Genomic DNA, 20669 nt, shown 5'->3' with positions numbered 1-20669 from the left:
TTGTGAGGAGAGATGGGAAAGGAAAGTTTGTGGGGAGCTCTTTTGCCCCCCCCAGCACCTGCCTTAAATGTGTGTTGATGTGGGATAGGCGTTAACTTAAAATCATCAACCAATTCACTTCTGTATCCAGTGAAAACTGAAAGATTTGGAATGAAAATTTTTATGCCTCTTAATTAAAAAAAAAGACAAGAAAAAACCCTGAACTAAACAAAACCAATCCCCACACCTCCAGAAAACATCTATTTTCATATAGAAAGCCAGTTGCCTAGTAGGCGGAAATCAGTATTACATGTGCATTTCTGATCTAAATGATTTTAAAAAATTTTGCATAAATTAAAAAATTATGCATAATGCGTGCATAATTTCATCCTTTTGTAAAGGATGTTCTAACAATTAATGATTAAAGAACATCGCGCAGTCTCTTGGTTTTGAACAACTAAACCTTCCGCGGCTGCATCTATAGATAGATATTCCTTAAGCTTGGCAAGGGGATAGGAGCGCGCGCTAGCACTTGGCTGTGATCCGCTCCCTTTCTTTGATTACTTAAGAGGGCTGTTCAGGACAGAGTATCAGCCTATATGAATACTATCAACCAGCTTGAACAAGTCAGATTATTTAATTAGCCCTATTAAGACACTTCTATTTTTATAACTTATTTATGAGTGCTCTTGCTAAGCTTAGAAGGTTCAGCTTCAGATTTCAAGAAGCGTTTTCAGCTCATGTTGTTGTTAGTAGTCTTGAGGGGTTTTATACCATGGCTCCACAACATTTTCATCCTAAGAAAACACAAAGGGGCTCTGAAAAGCAGTTGGATAACACACTTCTGCAACCCTGGCCTGCAGGTTTCAGGTGTAGGACATATACAATGCCCATGCATGATGGACATTTGCCCAGTTTCCAAAATGTGTGTTGTGCGCCTTTGCCTTAGACCACCGATAATCCAGAGGATGGCTGTTTCTTTTAACGCCCGTTTTGTTGAAGTGTTTTGGTTTTCCCCCTAGGGCAGGAATGTTCCCCAGCCATCATTTAAAGACTACTATAAAATGAGTATCTTGCTTGATGTCCCGTGCTGGTAAAATGCAGGTGATGCTTGTTTTGAGCTAGATGCTCTGTCACTGTTTTGCTGAGATCCATGTACTTTATGTGGTTTTATCTAGATTTTTTTGAGAGGAACAGGAAATTATTTCATGAAACATCCATTAAAATTAAATCAAATGTGAATATTTTTAAAAAAAAAAAAAACATTTAAAGCAATGGTGTCCCGAATCTGATACCCGTGTCATGGTTGTACCTTCAGAGTGTTTGAAAAGGCTCTAGTTTCATCACAAGGGCAGGACTCTTACTCTGCCACCCCCAAAGTTAAATTCGTTTGCAAAGAAAAAACATGCTTTCAAGTGTAAAATTCTCATGTCTGAATTCAGACAATGGGCTTTTCCTTTCTGGCTAAACCACTCCCGACTAGTTTGGAAAAAGAAACTCCCCAATTACAGAAAAAAAAATTCACTGGTGGTTAAGTGCTGACTTGTGGCTCGAAGCTTTTGTTTTTGTTCTGGTGTCAGTGAAGAAACAGTCAGTCCCAAGGTGATGCTGAAACAAAACATGCATTTGGAAGCAAGGTTAAGGTGTTTTGAAAGCAGAGGGTGTCTGTGCAAATTACGGTTCCATCCAAAACTATCCAAAACAAATGTGGTTTGGATAAATCCAGGCAGATGGCATCTGCCAGCTCACGTTTGAAGATCTTATCCAACTTTAGTTGCAGGTGAATATGCAAAATTGCATCCTTTTACTTAGCAGAGAAGTCTATATATGTGCTTAGTGTGTTATGTCATCAGTAAATTATTTTAATAGCAAATAAGGCTTTATTACTTTTGCTCTTGCTTTATTGCATTTGCTGCTCTACATTCAATATGTACAGCATTGGCACAATATAGCTTGCATGCTAGCTAGTGCATTAGCAGAAGAAATGGTAACTGTGTTCCAAGACCATAATACTTTGATATTGGTACTGTTAAAGCCAGGATAAAAAAAAAAAAAAAGGAAACAAAAAACCCCAACAGTTGTTGCATTTCAGGCTGTTGTACAAAGCTAGAAAATAATAGTTTATAAATGAAGCAAATTTAGTTCTGGAGGGTACCGAGATGAGACAAAATGAATATGGTTTCCAAAGTACCAGGGTTTTTTTTGGAGTCAGCTTTCAGGTTGAAACAGAACTGTGAGCAATTCAGGATAGCAACGTAAATAAACAAAAAAAGGGACTATAATAAAGAAAGTAAAAGATACTTGGCATAGTATTTTAATATGGAGGATGCTGATTAAATTAACTCTGCACATAGGTTTAGGCAACGCTGAAAAAAATTCCACTCCTTGCTCCAAAGTTAAATATTGAACAGTACACTGAAATAACATGGAAGTAGAAAATTATTGGAGATAAATGTAATGTGGATTAATGTTATTTTGATAAATGTGTTGAGTAAACTGCTCGATGTAGTAATCCGATTTGCCTACGTATATAACTGTCTAATAGAACGGATTTATGCATGGTACTAGAGAGCATTGCACGCTGTAACTGCAGTGCTATGGTAAGTAGAAGAGTCTTGAAGAGACAGGCATGACATGGAGCACAATAGAAATTTGTATAAATATCAAAAGAAAAAATACAGACTTTAGTTTGAAATCAATCTGCCACTTGTCAAATTAATCTTAATATTATGCACTTTGCATAAAAGTTGCTGTAGAACCTAAGGAAGATCTTCTATGCCTGATGTGCCATTTTTTCCCATTGACATCAGTTGCGGTAGGAGGACACCAGCTCTCCCTGCAAACCTGGCTTGGTCCTCTGCAGAGGACAGAATCACTTGTCCAGGTTTTCACTCTCTTTTTGGTGGAGGTGAGCCAGGAACAACTGGACCAACTTGTTGAAGTTGCTTTGGATTTGCATACTACTGCCTCACAGTACATAAATTACACATGAAAAGTCCTCATACTTAAGATTCACATGTAATTATCTCCTCCTCAAATCGCAACTTTTCTTATAGCCCATACGACCTTTGCGTGGCATCACCTGAGGTGTGCGGTAGATGGTATGTACCATTACCAGGCTACCTCCGGCTGAGGTGCCTCAGAAGAGGCATGGGAGAGTACTCATTGAGTGTTATTTTACCCTTTTCACAACACAAAGTTGGAGTCAACTAGGAGAGAGGTTTTCATATAAATAGCTTGAAAATCCAACAAAACCTATTTAAATTTGTTATTGGAGAGCTGATGGCAAAGAACTAGTAATCTATTGCCAGTGACCCAGCCATTAAATCGATCTCTGATATAAGGGGTCCCTATATGCTAGCTTAGATGAAAAACAGGTCCGTGTTTTCCATGCATGTTGGTTTTCCTTTCCTGCTTACTGCTGAGGAAGCCTTTTGCACAAGACCGTAATGAGGCTCCATGTGCTTAGTCTTGGCTTTCTCGCTCTTCCCTAAATTTGTACCTGATGGGAAAATAGAGCAAAACAGTCTTGTTTGGTGCATTACACTGAGCTGAGCACATAGTTGTTCAGCGTAACATGCCCCTTTCTGTTACTTTTGGTATCGTGGATCCAATCAGTGCTCCATGTGAAGGAGATGATGTGATTCATGTAAGGTTGGTAGGGAAAGCACAGTGCTGCTCCTCCATCTGGGATGACTCCACTGCTCAGGAACTGCAGGAGGCACTTTGGAAGGTGAGGTTGAGGAAGCAGTACCATGGCACAGGGGGTTTGGAGAGGAACTTCTCTGGGCACATCTGGAAAATGAGGATGAAAAGAGCTGCGTGTTACTGGAAGCTTTGGGTCTGTGCAGTTAGATGGATCCCTGGTGGGAGAATTGTTTGCAGGCTGACTGCTGAAACCATCAGTCTTGATGTTTGTCACTGTTTGTTCTTGTCATATCCCATCCTTTACTGCTCTTAGGGAAATGGACAGGCCAAGCACTGCTAAAATTCTCTTGAAATTGAATTGCGTTAGGTATACATTCCTTCTTGTCTGAGATACTGTCCAAAATATTAAGTATTTTTATTTGCTGTTTCTGTTGGAAAAAAAAAAATCCTATCTCAGAAGGTTGTAACTCCGTGCCTTCCCTTCCTTTCATTGTCGACACACTTCAAAGTTGCGAAAACTTGTTTTCCAAGTACTTAATAATAAAAAAACCCTGGAAGTGTGATACTGTCAAGTTTCACAGAATAAAAGGTGAAGCTCATGACCTGAATAGTAGTAGCTTCTGAGTGGGTTTCCTATCAGTGCACTGCAGCTGTGTGTCATTATTTTGAACTAATTTTCCAACTTTATTCATCAATAAGACCAGTATTTTTCATAGTTAAGTTACGTATGAAAAAGTGGGTATTTTATTTTTTTTTCCTTTTTTTTTTAGTTTTTAAAAGCTTGATACATGGTAGCGTTGGATCAAGGCACATACAAGACTAGCCAAAGGGCATACAAAGCACTTTGGTTTTTAGTTGAAGAAACAAATGATTACGGCAACAAAGAGTGGCTTGGGGTTTAAACATGAAATAGCTCATAGTTCAGTAGGAAGGTAGAAAGAAACATGTTACCTTACAGATTTATCAAGGAATTTCTGGAAAACTGTGACAGTAATGGGCAGTATTCCTGACTGTAATGGCAGTGTATCGAACACATAACTGTATACTGTTTGAGTATACGCTTTAAAACAGCTGTATTCCCAACTGTTTACCTTCGTGACTAAAGTTTTTGAGACCTTGCTTATATTACCTGGGGTTTTTGTCCTGCTTTTTTTCCTTACGAAACTGCACTTTCAACCCTTTTTCTATTCAAAGCAGTTTCTAAGTGTTGTCTCTGTCTTCCTGCCTTTGCCTTTCAAATGTCTGTGACTGTCCATCGCTGTTTTCTCTGTAATAAGCAGACCGCTGGCTTTGATAACCAGAAATCTATCCCTAAACCGTATCTCCCTCCTTGGTTTGTAGAGCCTAGCACATATTTTTAAATTCCTTGTTAGGAATTTCATTATGCTTCCTTCCAGAGATCAATTTTTTTTTTTAACGCGTGTCAAATAGCTTCAGTCTCATGCACGTCATTGATTTGATTATTTTCTTTTAAATTGGATGTCACCATTGTTGAATGGATATATCCAGACAGCTGATATTGCCCATTACTACACACATTCTTGTTTATTGAATATTGTTGTGGTTTACAGATTTAACAGACCCAGCATTGAAAGTTCTGTGAGTTTTTGCAACCACTTCTTCATCTTCCTGATTTGCCAGGTTCAACCTTATTTTATTGATACCAAAGTGAAAAATGGCCTGTGCTTACACTTACAAGGATCTCAGATGAATGTTCTGACTGCTCAACACGGCAAGAAAATTCACTTTCACAGTCAACAAGTCATCTTACTCAGTAGAACACAAAAGTTAAATGGTCTGTAACTTCAATATTAGCAAGGAAAATACAGTACAAATTACTAAAAAATACTAAAATATAGAATTGTGGTCAGGTATCCCCACTACATTAATCGCAGCAGTAGCCTGAAATTTGAAACTTTTAATAAAAAGTTCTTAAATATAAATTATATGGCAAATGTACAGTACATTGCTTTGTCAGTCTTTTAATCCAGTGTTTTGCAGTAGAACAGCAACCGTTAAGTCAGTCTTTTCTCGTTTTCTTTAAAAAACAAAACCAAACCAAAAAAACCAACGAAACCCAAACCAGTTTTTCATGTCCTTCAGTATCATGAGTGTGAATGATCTGAATCTGGAATACCACTGTCTCTGTAGCTCCTGTTACTACTGCTTTCACTGTGGCTGTTCTTGTACAGATTCATGCCGTTAGGCGGGAAAATGGTGTGTATTACAAATTCCTCCTTGGACACTTGGTCGTTGGTTATTGGTATCATCTGGAAAGAAGTCTCCCTGATTTCTAGGATGGAGTTATCCTTCTTGGTTCCCGCTTCGGCGTAGTCGTCTTTTCTCCGGCGTCCCTTGCTGTAGGCGCAGTTCCGGGAGAACAGGGACCCGTTTCTGTGGACGTACCAGCAGACCAGGGCCAGCAGCGCTATGGCCACCAGCGCCACCGCGCCGCCGATGATGGCGGCCAAGGGCAAGCTGGAGTTTTTGTAAGGTTCTTTCTCCTGCTCCCGGTTGAGGGTCGTGGTAGGGTTGTACATCTTAAGGGGTGCCGTCTCGGTCTCGATGCATTCAGGTGTTTCATCGGAGAGATAGATGTTGCTGGTTTCCATGGGAACCATGCATACACGGTATGGTGATTCTGGTTCAAGAGCTGTGAGCAAATAGTCGTTTCTGTCGCCTGTAACTATCGTTTCAGTTATAGATCCAAAGGCAGGGCTGTGACCCATCTTGAGCCAGCTCAGTCTTAAAGCAGTCATTGGTAGTGCAACTTTCCAGGAGATGTGAATAGTCTCCGTGCTTACGGATTTCACAAATATTGTAATGATTTTGCGTACTGGGCTTGCTGTGGTTCTGTAGTTTTTATTTAGGTTGGGAGTCTTGATGTCTGGTTGTTTGGTCACAGAAACTGGCCAGTGTCCCTGGGCTGGGTATAATGTGTTTGGTACCGCAGTGGTGATTTGGATGGTGCTGATCATGCCATCGTCCTTGCAATCAAATAGTTCCGCATTGAGGTCTTTGATAGCCATTCCACGTACTTTTTCTGGTGCCTGACACATCAGTCCACGTACGTTAACTTTTAAAGGCAATGACTGTAACCAGTCACGTACCCATTTCATTTTGCACCCGCAGTGCCAAGGGTTGTTGCGAAGAAACAGTTGAGTTATGTTGTCCAGATCATCAAAGACACCCTGAGGTAAATTGCTAAGATTGTTATTGGACATATCTAGTCGATACAACTGCCTTAAGTAAGAGAAAGCATTGGGTGGCACACGGTTGATGTGGTTTTCTTGAAGATAAAGCTTTCTTAGATTTGTTCCCGGCAAATTTACTGGTGCGGCTGTGAGCGAATTGCGGACCAATGACAGTTCTGTAAGATTGACTAGATTCATGAAGACTTTGTCTCCTAATCCATGATTATTTAGAAGATTTCCGTCTAAAACAAGGCGTTTTAGATTTGTAAGGTCTTGAAGGGACAGCTCTGAAATCGTGGAAATACGATTATCATCCAAGCGTAGCTCTTCTATCGTTCTAGGCAAACCCCAGGGAATGGTGCTAAGGTGATTTCGAGAGAGAAAAAGAAGTCTGAGATAGATGTTGTCCCGGAAAGCTCCATCCTCGATGCTAACAGCGGAAACGGAATTATCATCCAAATGCAGTTCTTCCAGATAAGGAATTTGTGAAAGTGAATCATAAGTAATGGTCCTTATATTATTCTCCTGCAAATGCAGTTCCTTAACGTACTTAGGGAGGTTAGTGGGGAATTCATCTAGGCTGTTGTGGTATAAATATATTCTTTCCACCCTAAGCAAGTTCTTCAGTTCTGAAGGAATCCCAGCATTATTTATTTGATTGTTCTGAAGGAAGAGGGTAGTAGCATCCTCTGGGATTCCTGTAGGAATAGACGTCAAATCGCGATCATTACAATATATGAAACCCACATCACAGCGACATACTGAAGGGCATGGTTTGGCACTAACAGAATAAGGTGCCATGTCAAGTAACAGCCCTATTTTAGTCCAAACTAGGAAGATGCTCCAGGTTACACTAATCATGGTCAGGAATGATGAGATTTGTATACAGTTCTGATCTTCAACAATCTAAAAAAACCAAACAAACAAAATTATCCAGATCATCAGTGAAGAAACTGCAATGAAAATTCAACTTCAACATTACCGAAGACATCTGAAACATGCATATTAAACTAAAAGTCAAGCTCATAGAGACATTTTACTTTCTTTTCCTTACATCAATAATTGTACTACTTCTTGTATTAATTCAATTAAGTTAATAGGTTATTCTACACAGTAATTGAAAATAATATAATCAAGTATGTCTGATCTGTGAGTTGTTTTGCTTAAGCAAGAAGGCTCTATGTATGGATTCCTTCACATTTCATGTGTAGAGACTATGTCTGTTTGCAGATACCAGACAAGTACAGAGCTGAAGTCACACCAGAGTTCAAGTAAATCATTTTATATGTGAAAGATAAGAAGTAATTCCTAAGCCAGCTAACTACCCAGGAGCCCTTAAGTGAACTATAAAATCCTTAACCAAACCCCCAAGTTTAGTGGTAGCTATTTTGGAGGTTCAAAAAAGTCCTAATGGCAAAGCATAAAATGCAGACAAAAGAGCAAGGGCCAGCTAAAGACTTTTTTCCAAGGTTTTCCAAGTGCTCAACGTCACGTTGTGTATCTTACAAATACTGCAGCCTACTTTTCTGGTTTTTGAATGGTAATGTTTAGAAAGGTGAAGGTTACAATTGGTAGGTAGCTAACAACCTGGCGTAGCTGGTGGAGGTATGGCTTTCTAGTTGACTGGATGGAATATTTCATTACATGCTTAATTTCATGTTTAAATATTTGTCATTCTCAAAAGTCTTCTTACTAAGCAGTACACTAATAAGAGACTATTTGGCAGGTTTAACCACATTTTTCCATCTTATTAGTTCAAACTGTGCTGGGTAGGATAATACAAATTAACTCTTGAGACTGAAATTGTACTTTGCATTGGTAGTGTGTTTGTACACTGAGCTCAGGTAATTAGCATTTTTATAGCTTTTAAGACAACATAATTCAATTACCATTGTAATTAGGGTTGTGAGAACTTCTGCAAGATGACCTATACATTAAGCAGTGTCATGACCTCTTCTCTTGTGGGTTCATACATTAATTGAGCTTTATACTCCGAGGCATGAAAAGGAAAATAAATTAATATTGATCCTACCGTATTTAAAGGTATGAATAAATTTTGTGCTTGAGGATATCCAGTAAAGGAACGTCTTTTTCACGAGTCACTCTTACGGTTTACTCCATGGAGCTGTGTTGTTCTCGGCAGTGTTTACTCAGATGGTCCTTCTCGGTGGTGTGTGTTTCCTGGCTCCTGGCACGATACTCAATGAGCATTCCAACCAAGATTTATCATGGTACATGAGCACACCAGGCCGGGGCGTAGAAAAGCTTCAGCTTCCCTCTGTTTTTGTCCTCATGTAAAGTCTGTGAATGAAGAGCCTCTTTTGTTTGGTTTAATGCCTTTAGCAGGAATTACTTTCTTTGTAACTCTTACAAACTCTTCTGTGCAGCGTAGTAGTCAGAGGTGGTAACTTCAGCGCCGCGTGATGGAAACTATTCATTATGCTGAGGCTTGAAGGATGGTAGGCTCTTCAGGAGGTCAGGAACGGGGCTGCTTTTTCCTGTCCAGAATTATCCAAGTATAAACTCTGTACAGTAGCTACATCCTGATACATCCACGCCTCTTTGAGAGAACCATTTTCCGACTCTCACTTTTTAACACTTCTTCCAAATTTGTAATGCAGGAAAGAATTCCTCCTGCGCTGCAAGGATGCAAGTTACTCTACTGTAGAAACATTAGGCAATTCAGATAGTTTTCTTCATTTAAAAAAACCCCACAAAAATTTGATTTCCTTCCCAGAAAACTCCCTTTTTAAAGCTTCCCTCGAACTCTTAATTTCCTGCGAAAGTAAAAACAAACAAAAAAATGGAATTAATAAGTGGTGGACAGTAGTATTCAGAGTTGTGTTGCATTCCTATATAAATCATGCTATGCTTATTGTATACGTGACTAGCACACCTTGTTTTCCCAAAATATTGGTATTTCAGGAAAATACAGAGCTCTTTAAGAACATGTTATGCTGTTTAGTCTTATGTTACCGCAGTTTTGCTTTTCTTTTCTTCCAATAGAAAATAAAGTTATCCTGAATTAATAGGCAGTAACAAAACGTTTGAAAGTTATGTTTTCCACCTAAGGCTAAACCAGTTGCTTGCTTTGTGTTCTTGGTAAACTGAGGTAGAAGATGATCCTTTCTTTGGTTTTAAATGTAAAAGGCGCTAATTACCATTCAGTAGTTATTGGATGAAAGGGGAAACGTTTTTGCTAAAATACTGTATTAATATTTCACATTTGCAACATGCTGATTCTGAACTGGGGACTAGCTAGTCATCTGTATCAATTCTTTGACAACAGAGATACGTATGTGGGTTCTGTCCATGAAATGTGCTCAATATGCTAAGCTGTCTGAACTTTTAAGCCCTTGTATTTGTCTTTTTGCACGGTGGCATCTGTGTTTAGATTAGCATTTTAATTTGATTTTTCTAATTTCAAAAAAAGAAAAATATTCTCAATCTTGGCTGTTGCCATTTCTTGAAGAACTGGAATTCCTTGGTTATTTTTGAATGGTGTATTTTAACTCTGGCTACTTCATGTCACTATTGCAGAAAGCATCCAGCGAGATACCAAGTCTGTGTTCCCCGAGAGCATGTAGGTAGTATGTCTGAAATAGAAATGGTTAAATCTGCAATTAAAAAATCCTTAACGTTTACTTGCTTCTCCTTTTCGTGATCGCGTGTCTGGTGAACTGAGCACAATCCTCAGTACTGACGTGCTAGGAAGAAGCAGCATGCTGAGTAATGCTTGCTTAGCTGCCTTCCTATGAGCCTAACTAGAGCAGCTTCTGGTCCTTCATAAAATATTAGACCTCAACAGAAACAGTCTGGTTTAAAACTCTGCCTTTTGCAATTTGAAGCAGGTCCATCATGAAATAGATCAGTAATACTCCTATAGCAACAGGAAATACGCAGTGATACAAAGTTATTGACACAGATACAAATTATGCTGCTCTTTTTTCATAGAAAAATGTTGACCATTAAAAAATAAAAGCCCCTGCACTTTAGAGGTGGTGTGACTGTCTAGTGAGGGAACGGTAAAGCCTTTTCTCTCCTGATGCTGCTTTCATGCTCACCTGAGCTTTGGTTTTGCACCTTGTTTTCAGCAGTTGTGTAATGAAAATAGTAACTTAAAATGAGACACCCCCACTGTGGCATAAATAAGTATTTTAATGTATGCTTTATTTAGGGCAAAAACTCGATCTGTGTGGCCACATCTTAGAATACAAGGGAATGCATATTTTTTGGTAACTTATGTAATGTGGGTAAATTATGCAATCAGTATAAAATGGAACAAAAAGGCTCCATATTCTTGCAGTGTCCAGTTTTCTTGGTCTGTATTACTGAAGTGTTTGGGGAAAGAAGTCCAGGCTCTATTCCTAAAACTTCAAAATAGATGCTTAACAGCTGTACGAAAAATGCTCTCTCTTAGGAACTAATGTGAACTTGTGACAGAGGGTATTTTCTGGAAGTATTTTGTGAAGCAGGAATATGGATTTGTTAAATAGACCTTTGAAGGCTACAATAACTTTTAAGTACTTAAAAAAACCCCCACATAAACGTTCTTTAGAACTTTCAGAGCTGCAAGAAACGTGCTGGTATTAAGCAAAACAGAGGCTCTAGTATGCATACATTACATATATACATCCACACACGAGAAAGTAAGTTCATTTGTTTTACCTTTCCAGCATATAAACTTTTTCCTCTTTGCTCCATTTGATAGTCATCCCTTCATTTATTGCCGCTATTATAATAGCAGTAATGTGTAGGATTAAAATGAAAGCACTAAAGCTCATTAAGTTCTTGGAATTTTTTTATCCCTTCTCTGAAAATTACATGAAAACAAGAGAGAGAAAAATAAAAGCAGGTCTCTTTGGAGAAGACGACACTGTTTCAAAAATGTGGATTAAGACTATACCCCCCACTCCCTTTTCTAAACTTAGAATAGTTTTCTTCAGGTTTTGATTGTTTGATATCTCGCACTTCCCTTTTATATCTCAAGACACATAGCTGAAAACAATGTTTTTGCATATCAAAGGCTCCAGTGATCTGTCTACAGAGAAGAAGGGAATCCTGCTGCCATGCTCCAACTCTCCCCTCCTTGAGCTGTCTCTAAATATTCCCTGACATCGAGTCATTATAGCTGATCCGGCAGGATGAAAAGAAAAGTGACCCCCACTGGTACAGACACTGTGTCCAGGTTTCTGCAGCATCAAACCGGGAGGCTTCATGGACACATGGCTTTGAAAGAAGCCATTACTTTTGAACAGAACAGATTTTGGAAAGTATGTGCTAAAATTCATTTTTAAATGCAAAAATGACTTTTTTTTTGTAATGAAAGTAACGCCAGAACAACTGAACAGCAGCTTTCTTGCTTATCTTTCTTCCGAGTTGAATGTTTTCATGAACTTTGCTGAACTGCATGGTTAAATTACTTTTCCTGGGACATTGTGTGAGCAAGTATATTACTACAGATAGCAGTAATGCGTGAGCCTCGCGCGTGTACTTATCGCTGTGGTACAGCTAAGCAGGGAGACATCTTATTTTAAAACGTTCAAAGTAATTTGCACTCTACAAGAAAAACGTACCGAAGAATGATGTTATATTTACTATAAGGCATGGAGTCCAGCTGCTCTCCCTGTACTGTAGGCAGGCAACAGCAAAAGACCAAAAGTTTTGGAATATTTGAAAAGTTGGGAGTTTGTCTAAAAACAGTGCCAAAGAGATCTTTTCTTTCCAAGCTGTGATAAAAAGTGAATTAAATCAAGACCTGCCTCACCCGAGGTCACACAATGCTTATTTGAATTTCTAATCCACCTCTGTGTTCTCCGGCAGGAACTCTGGTAGTTCGGTGGCTTCTTTCTAACCATCAAAGTACCAGGGGGAAGGGAAACAACTCGGTATTTTTAGGTTATAAATTACAAGAGTATCATTTAAAGTTAACATTTGAATATACGTATTTGACAAGCCTCCCAATTTTGCTTAATCAGTGTACTTACATTCCAAAATTATCTCTGTATTTGTTTCTGATACATTTCAGGTTATAAACATAAAATGTGCTTATCACCTTTTAAAATATTTGTGAAGTCTATCTGTTGCATATATTGTCAGCTTAGCTTACAAAGGTCATGCTGCCTCTTAAATAGCTTCACCAACTTTAAAAAAAAAAAAAGTTCCACAGTGCTAATCTACACTTAAAACAATGCCCAGACTTTGTTTTCTTTAAGTGTATTACTCAGGGTTAGTTGATAGTGACAGCAAAATGCTTTCCAAGCACCCTGTCTAGGAGCTGCAATTTCCACGATCATCATATTTCAGGAAGGTGCCCCAGTCTTTTGTTTGGTGCTAGGCAAGCAGAAGGTCCTCAAGCTGTCTGTCCAAGGGGTAAAGAATGCAAAGGAGTTCGTTAAAGTGAGAGCGAGCCCTTCAGTCAGGTTGTACCTCTGTGTTTTGGTGAAATTTGGGAGTTTTCTTCTGTTAGAGGTGGTTTTATTTACTGGTAGAAAATGTGCTTCCCCCCTCGTGTAGTAGTTGAATATAATATTGCTTTTGTCTTCGTAGTTCTAACTCAAGTGTCTTTAAAAAAAAATTTGAATATGATCTTCCTCAAATACAAGTAAATCTGACTTAGAAGTGGATTCTGAGTAAAAACCTGACTCCACGCCTAAGATGAGCCAGACCAGTATTGGCTGCAGAGGATGGACATGAACTAAGAGTTTTGTTCTCTTCTGAAGTCTACTTCTAAAACCTTGCCTGGTTTGGAAGATGCTAGGTTGAAAAGATCCAGACTACTCCACTATTCCTCCTCACTCTTGTTTTGACTACTCTGCTTCTGCAAAGGTTGCACACGTTAAAAAAGCACTTTGAGGGGGAGTGTTTTGCAGTGCCTTTTTGGTTTGTGTTTTAGTGCTCTTTGAGTTCAGCCAATTATGGCTTCTACGTTTTCTTTTGAGAGCTGCTGCTGAGGTAACTCGCCCGTGCTTAAAATAAAAGAATAGAGAACAAATGCTGCCGTTGTTTCAAGGTAAAATCAGGTTTTTTTTCCCTCTTGACAAGTTTAGATGGAATTATACCCGATAGGGATTTCCTGGCACAAAACATTACATTTAGGCATGTAAAATATTACCTAAACACTGGATAAAGTTTCAGTAGTTTTGTTTCTTTCCCTTTTGAAACAGTTGTTTGCTTATCTCCCGATTACTAAATTTGCTCCTCAAAAAATAAAGACTTTAAAAACCGTGAAGCTGTAAGATTGCTTGAATTCTTACAGCTCATGAAAGGGAGACTAGAGTTGGTGGTGATATATTTACTGACCACTGCTCAAGACGTCTGCCCTGAGTGATATTTGGTCACTTACTAAAAACAAATGTAAGCAATCACATATTAATTCTTTTGTGCATTGCTGGGCTTTGAAGTGATTAAGGAAAAAACTTCAGAAGTACCTAGCCATTAGCATCCATGGTGCCTGCTGGAAGGAGACAAAGATGGCCATCTACCAACTGAAGCCACTTCAAATAACTGCAGCGCAAAGTTTGCAAACTCCAGCAATTGCTTTGATTAGTCACCATCGCCTGACGTACCACCTTTCAACTTGCAGCTATCGGTGACAAAGGAAAAAAGGAAAAAACCAAAAAAACAAGCCCACAAAGCAGACACGCATCTCGATTTTGTTCTTGCTGTAAAAGGTATACACTTTGTTTCTGCAGATGAAAGCTTGCTGCGAGTTTACTCCAGAGTGCTTTGCCCACTGGGGGGTGGTACACGCTACAAAAACTCCGCTTTTGAGAGCCACAAGTCAGATGTTTTTTGCTGCTGTCCAGTTTGCTCTGCTTTAATTACAACAAAGTCTCCTGTTGAGAAAAACAGAGGCAGCCTCCAAAGGAGGGAATTAAAAAATAATAATAAAAAAAAAAATCATGCTTTCAGAGAGTTTACAGACTCTTATTTCCCGTGCTGATTGTATTAACTACGGTGTTTATCTGGTCGTTCTCCAGTTAAAATAAAATGGTATGAATGTACAAAAAAAAAAAAGATAATTAGCATTTTAAAGATATGTCACTATTTCGGGTATATAGGCGGAGTACAGAAGGCAGGAAAAAATACAGCTTTTAGAAGTGATTAAATGTAGATGGAAAAAATAGAAAAGCTTGATAACAGTATGAATAGAAGGATTAGAATAACCTCAGTATATTTTAAGATAATTGGCTTTCTACAGACCCAGGTATACCTTTTGTTTATGAAATATTTGAAAACCGATCTTAAATAGGGCTATATTGTATGGTTTTGGAATAAATGAAAGGAAACTTGAGGGTGGGTTTTTTTTGGGAGGGAGGGAGGGAAGGGCACTGAAACCTCAGAAGTATGACCTAATGTGTGGCATATATTGACGAGGAAAACACATTCTGATCTTTGTTTTATAGCAGATAATTCTTTTCTTTGTACACTTGAATTGACTAATGCATTTTTCACTCTAATTCAAAGAAATGTTCATTAAGACGCCATATCCCCAGGCAATAGACGGTGAGCATAATTGATGCTTCTATCTTTTTGGGCAGTATATTTTAGGCGAGGAAATTGGGGTCAGGATAATGAGTTGGTTTTTTAAAGTCTGAACATTTTCAGCCGCTTCTTTCTATACTTTTTCTCTGCATAGAGGATTTACGTGGAAATGCGAAACGTGAATCTTCTAAGTGGCAATAAGAAAATGCATTCAGCCGACGTGCTCTTTTGCAGGAATACCATTTAATTGTAAAGTAATTCTGCGTTTCGGCGTGAATCTGGTGTACAAAAAGCTCCGCTGTACTCTGTTAACTGACCAGAACCGATCCCTTGAAGGAGGGGAGCGCCTTGCCTTCAGCCCAAATTAGTAACCCATGGCTCACAGCACTCCACCAATTAGTGGGTGGCGCGCACCCCTCGTCGCCCTAACGCGTTTGCAACACTCCTCGCAACTTTGGGCGCATCCCTGGCGCAGCCGGGCCCGGAGACTACAGCTGAGCCTACCGCCCAGGGCAGGGCTGAGCCGGGAAGGCGCTGTCTCTGCACGAGCGGAGCTTTGCCTCGCCAACGGGCGTCATCTCCAAAACTAGCCAGGAACCAACCAACCCCCCCAAGCCCTGGGAAGGCGAACCCAGCTGCCCTCAGCGAGGGCGGGCGCGGGGCTCCCCGGGCTCCCCAGCTCCCACTCGCCTCGCGGGGATTGCTGCCGGCACGCCTCGGGCACGTCTGGCCGGCGGGGCGGGAGGAGGTGGGCAAAGCGGTAAGGGGACGCAGTCTTTATTTGCGAGCCCTTTGCAAATGCCTCGGCCGTGCTTGCGCGGGGGCAGCCCCTAATAAACTGAGAACAGCGGAAAAGTTGATTAAAACTAGGTGAGGACCTTCCCAGGGCCAGGGGGATCACCAGCCAGCTCTTCTCCCCGAAGAAAGCGGGGCGGGTTTGAGGGAATTGGGGCCTGTTGCGTTCTTTCTTAACGTATGTGCAACCATTTTGTTCCCCATCTCCTCCTCGCCCGCACTTTGTGCGTGAGGAGAGGCAGCGCGGGGCGGGGGACCAACGCTCTCGCCTTTTTTTTAGTGTATGCAGCAAGGAGGGGAGAAACGCGGGGGACGGGCAGGAAGATTCCTCCCCCCTCCCCGTTCAGACGAGGGACTGGGGTCCCAGCACAGGCGGAGCGCGGGGAGCCCGGCGGCGTTGCTACGCGGCTCCCTCCGCCCCCGCGGAAGGCGGTTTTGCGCTCCTTCTCCCGGGGTCGGTGCAACGCTGGCACCGCACGGCCAGTTTCGGGAGCAGCGGGCTTGTACCCCAAGTATACGGCGGGTGGGTGGGCAAAGGCCGGCCTGCAGCCGCCGCCGTGCCCGCGGGGGTGTCCGCGGCGCTCCGCGCTCCTGCGCGCCCTGCCGCGCAGCCAGCGGGGAGCTCCCTGCCGCAGCGCCGTGCCCGCACCCCGGGGCTAAGGGGTGTCCAAACTTCCTGCCGCATCCTCCTCCTCCTCCAGCCCCGCACATCCCCCCCCCCCCCCAATACCCCGATCCGCGCAACTCCCGCGCAGAAAGAGCTTATCCCGCACTTACCTGCGGGGCGCGGAAAGGGATGATCCCGGCTACAGCGCGGGCGCCGCAGTAATTCCACTCATAGCTGGGGAAGGGCGCGGGGAGGAGGCGCCGGCGGCCGGGGCCGGGCGCGGAGCGGTGCGCGGTGCGGTGCGCCGGGCGCTACGCTGGCGCGGGGCAGCCGCGGAGCTCGGCGCGCGCCCTCAAGTCGCGGCGGCAGCGGCGAGCCGCGGGGGCGGGGCCAGACGTCACCGGGGGCGGGGCCGGCGGGCGGGGCGGGGCGCGCGGCGCCGTCGCTAGGGGGAGCAGCAGGCGGCGCCATGGCCGGGCTGGGGCGGGGGAGGGGCGGTGGCGCCTCAGCCCTGTGGAGAGCGGGGGGCTCCAGCACCGGGGGGGTGCTTCTCGGTTGTTTCTTGGGTTTTTTCCCCTTTTTTGTCGGCAGAACAGCGGTGGTGCCGCTGCTGGCTGTGCTGGGAGGCCCCCTCGTCCCTTCAGCGCAGCGAGTTAAACCCCGAGTGACCGTTTTCGGTTCCCCGGTGTCGGTTGGGCTCCCGACGGGGCGGACAGCGCTGGGAAGTTAACCCGGGCTGCCGCCCTCCCCTGGGTTTTGGCCCAAAGATCAGGGGTGGCTGCGAGTTGCACAAGTGCTTTAAAAAGAAAAATACGAATAAATCGGTGTCGCTTTCCTCAGCCGCTGTAAACAAACAGCTGTGAGCATCGTCCTCCAAAAGCAACGGCCCAGCTGTAGCACCTCGCTTGAGGCGTCGCGGGTGACGGCGGCAGCTTCGGGGGGTTTAAAGGTTTTCTTGAGGTATCAGTGCTTAATGCCGTTTAAAATCAGCAAGTGGATAAGCGTTGCTTGGTTTTCATGCTCCACCCAGGACGGCGCTCACTTGGAGATACCTTATCGTGCCCGGCGAGACTGAGAGTGAGGACGAGTGAGGCCCGGCCGGTCTGCAAGTCTTCAGGGATTTTTCGTTGGAAAACAAACTTTCTACTCTTCTGACAAAACCAAAAATTTACGGTAGTCACAGGACAGGCTAGAAAATATATTCCCCAGATGTTTTTTCATAAAACCTAGTTTCCTTTTATTCGTAGCTTACCAACTCACGAGTACCATTGGGTTTGGCAGATGTAGTTGATGTTTCTGCTGTTGTTTTTTTTTTTTAATAATTTTCCATCAAAACACGGGTTTCTTTTAAGGCTGACAGCTGCTGCCTTCATGAGTATCCTGTTTTCTTCGCTAGCGGTGCATAGGTGATCTCGGCCATCTCCTGTAGCGTTTTGACCACCCGCGTTGGCCAGCACAAGGAGCTGATGCCCAGGGGAAGGCAGGTTTCCAAAAACTGGCTCTGCTGATCCCTGTTGTCCTGCAGTTCCACTTTTTGCTGGTGTCAGAAGACGGCAAGGCCAAGCTCCATTAAGTTTAAAGAGAGCTTGATTTCTTTGAGGCCTATGGAAGCTGCCAGATAGTTGCACTTCCCATATAAAGTTTGAATACTTAAATTCCCTTTATTTACTTTTTGGCAAGAACAAATACAGACAAACTAGAGAGTGTCAAACCTCATCCTTTCTCGAAAGGAATTTTAATAGATTTTTGAACGCTGCTTGATGTATTTGGTATTTAGATGTTTGAAATGTTATATACATGCTGTATTTATTCAACTAATTAAAAAAATATCGTAGATTGATTTTTTTTGACAACGAGGGAAAAGGATTTTTTTCTCTCTCTATCCCTTCAATTCTAATCTTTCCCTAAGGAGACTGAAAACTAGTAATAAATTGACTTTGAGTTACGGTACAATTGTCTGTATTGATAGTCCGGGCAGAGCGAGCTGTGCCCTAATCAGCTCAGTATATACAAATGTATCGCGTATACGTTTTAATGGATATGTAACATGTTATATGCATGCCTGTACGGATACATATGTACGTGTACTTTACAACCATAGGCATGCCTGGTACTATAGCGTGTCTGTGTCTCGTGTGGGACAAGACAGTGGGATGTGGTAATGCAGAAGGCATTTTGAGATGCTGCGAATATCCTGTAGATTTTTTTTAAAACTAAGATTCTCTTAAGATTATAGTAGCATTTTTCAAAAACATTGTGTATTTGGCATTTCCCGTGCCTGACTTAGTTGTATTAGTTAACAGATTCCAGTGTTACGTTGCTGTGCCAGGTTGCTAAGCCTTAACATATATCTGTGGGATATTCATAAAAGATGTATATGGTACCCATTCAGCTATCTTTCAGTTGTATTCCTAGGCTGGCTCAGTGCTTGTGGCACCAGTTAGAAATTACAGTAAATATTCCTGGAGAATTCCAAAGGGCATGTGAGAAATAATTAGATTTTACCAGGTCACAGCTGCTCTAGAGTACTGAAAGGTCTTTAATGTGCTGTTGCAAGCAGATTTTTGACTGCACTCTTTTATGTAAACTCTGTAAATATTCTTCTTAAGAACATGGGTAGCCTTTAAAATATTCTCCACAAAAAACTTGTACATTGATACCTTGACCACGTTCTCCGTCATCTTCTTAAAACACAGAAATTCGAGGCCTTTTGAGTTCCGGGAGAATGGAGGAACTCTGTTAATACTGATGGAGTCACTCATATGTGGGGAATAAAACTATGCATACGTGACACAGATGTATCAAACCCTACGAATATAATGAGATATTTTAATTTAATTTCTAAGTTAAAATAGTCTTTTACCTGTGTTTTGTTTATAAAATTAATTAATGCTCATGACACGGAGATTAAAGTTCTTGTCAGACCTATAGGGAAATTACCTGCTGAAGACATGGCGATCTTGTTAACATTTAATGGGCTGAGAGAGTTTAAAAGGTGGTGGATGGGAAATTCAGAGTACTTATACTACATAATGTGTTTCAAAGAGTTTAATGCAAGTTTATAACACACACTTGCAAGGTGCTATTAGGTCAACGTGATAATGATGACGCTTGGTTGGGTTTTTTTCTGAGCACCCTGATGGTAGGATAAGAATCAGAGTTCTGGGAACTCCCTCAGCCAAAGGTTGACCTGAATGACTCTCCCTATGACAAGACAGGCACTTTGGATCTACTTTGTCGTCCTGTAAATCAGGTTTCAGTCATAAACGTTTCTGGGCAGGACATTTATGAAATGTTAAGAAACCAAACGCATTGCCCGGGAAGTGAAATTGGATCTGAGATCACTCATCCTCAGTGCAGAGGAGAGAGCGCTGTCTTCAAGCATCGAAACTGAACTATTGCTTCTTTGAGCTTATCAAGGACAGATTTCTTTCAGATAAAGCTGAGAGTGATAGTTTGATATTCAATAAAATACCCTGAAATGAACGTTAGTGGTTTTTAGCTTTAGGCTTTTATCAGGTTATATTGATTTTTCAAAGCAGGCTGTCCCAAATCCAAGCTAGGCATTGGTTGATTTGTAGAGTCATCTAAGAAAAGAAGACACTGTAACTTTTGTATGATACATGTCCTATAAGCTTTTCTGATATTGACTAAGTACAGTTTCTCAGCAAATACGTATTGCAGTTTGTATTAGAGTTTAATCTTTAAATGATCTGAACTATTTCAAAATTAGAATCCAATTTTGGATACATTCCTTCAAAAATAAATGCTTGTCAAATTCAGCTTTCAGCACTGTGTATGTACATAGAGAACCTTGTCAAAGTTGGTGCAGCAGCTCTGTATCAAATGCGACAAAAATGAGAATGTAATCATGCAAGACAGTCCACAGTAGAGCTAAAAAGGTATGAAGAGTCTAAAGCTAAATACTTGTTTAAAATTAGGTGGGCTCAAGAGTTCTG

At 41.6% G+C, this 20669-nt stretch overlaps 2 protein-coding genes across 5 annotated transcripts in view; one reads left to right on the top strand and one right to left on the bottom strand.

Annotated features, from left to right (window-relative positions):
• MACROD2 (mono-ADP ribosylhydrolase 2) overlaps positions 1-20669 on the top strand; it is an 884404-nt gene that overhangs the window by 97282 nt on the left and 766453 nt on the right. The gene's annotated exons all lie outside the window — the stretch shown is intronic.
• On the bottom strand, positions 5731-7682 carry FLRT3 (fibronectin leucine rich transmembrane protein 3). The gene has a single exon (XM_009816952.2). It carries the CDS (start codon positions 7680-7682, stop codon positions 5733-5735), a length of 1950 nt encoding a protein of 649 aa, XP_009815254.1. The 3' UTR covers positions 5731-5732.

Source organism: Gavia stellata, chromosome 23 (genome assembly GCF_030936135.1).
Source record: "Gavia stellata isolate bGavSte3 chromosome 23, bGavSte3.hap2, whole genome shotgun sequence".
NCBI lineage: Eukaryota > Metazoa > Chordata > Aves > Gaviiformes > Gaviidae > Gavia > Gavia stellata.
This window is presented reverse-complemented; position numbering and strand designations above follow the sequence as displayed.

Coding starts and splice junctions, on each gene's coding strand:
- FLRT3 (XM_009816952.2), bottom strand. CDS start 7,682: ATGATTAGTGTAACCTGGAGCATCTTCCTAGTTTGGACTAAAATAGGG.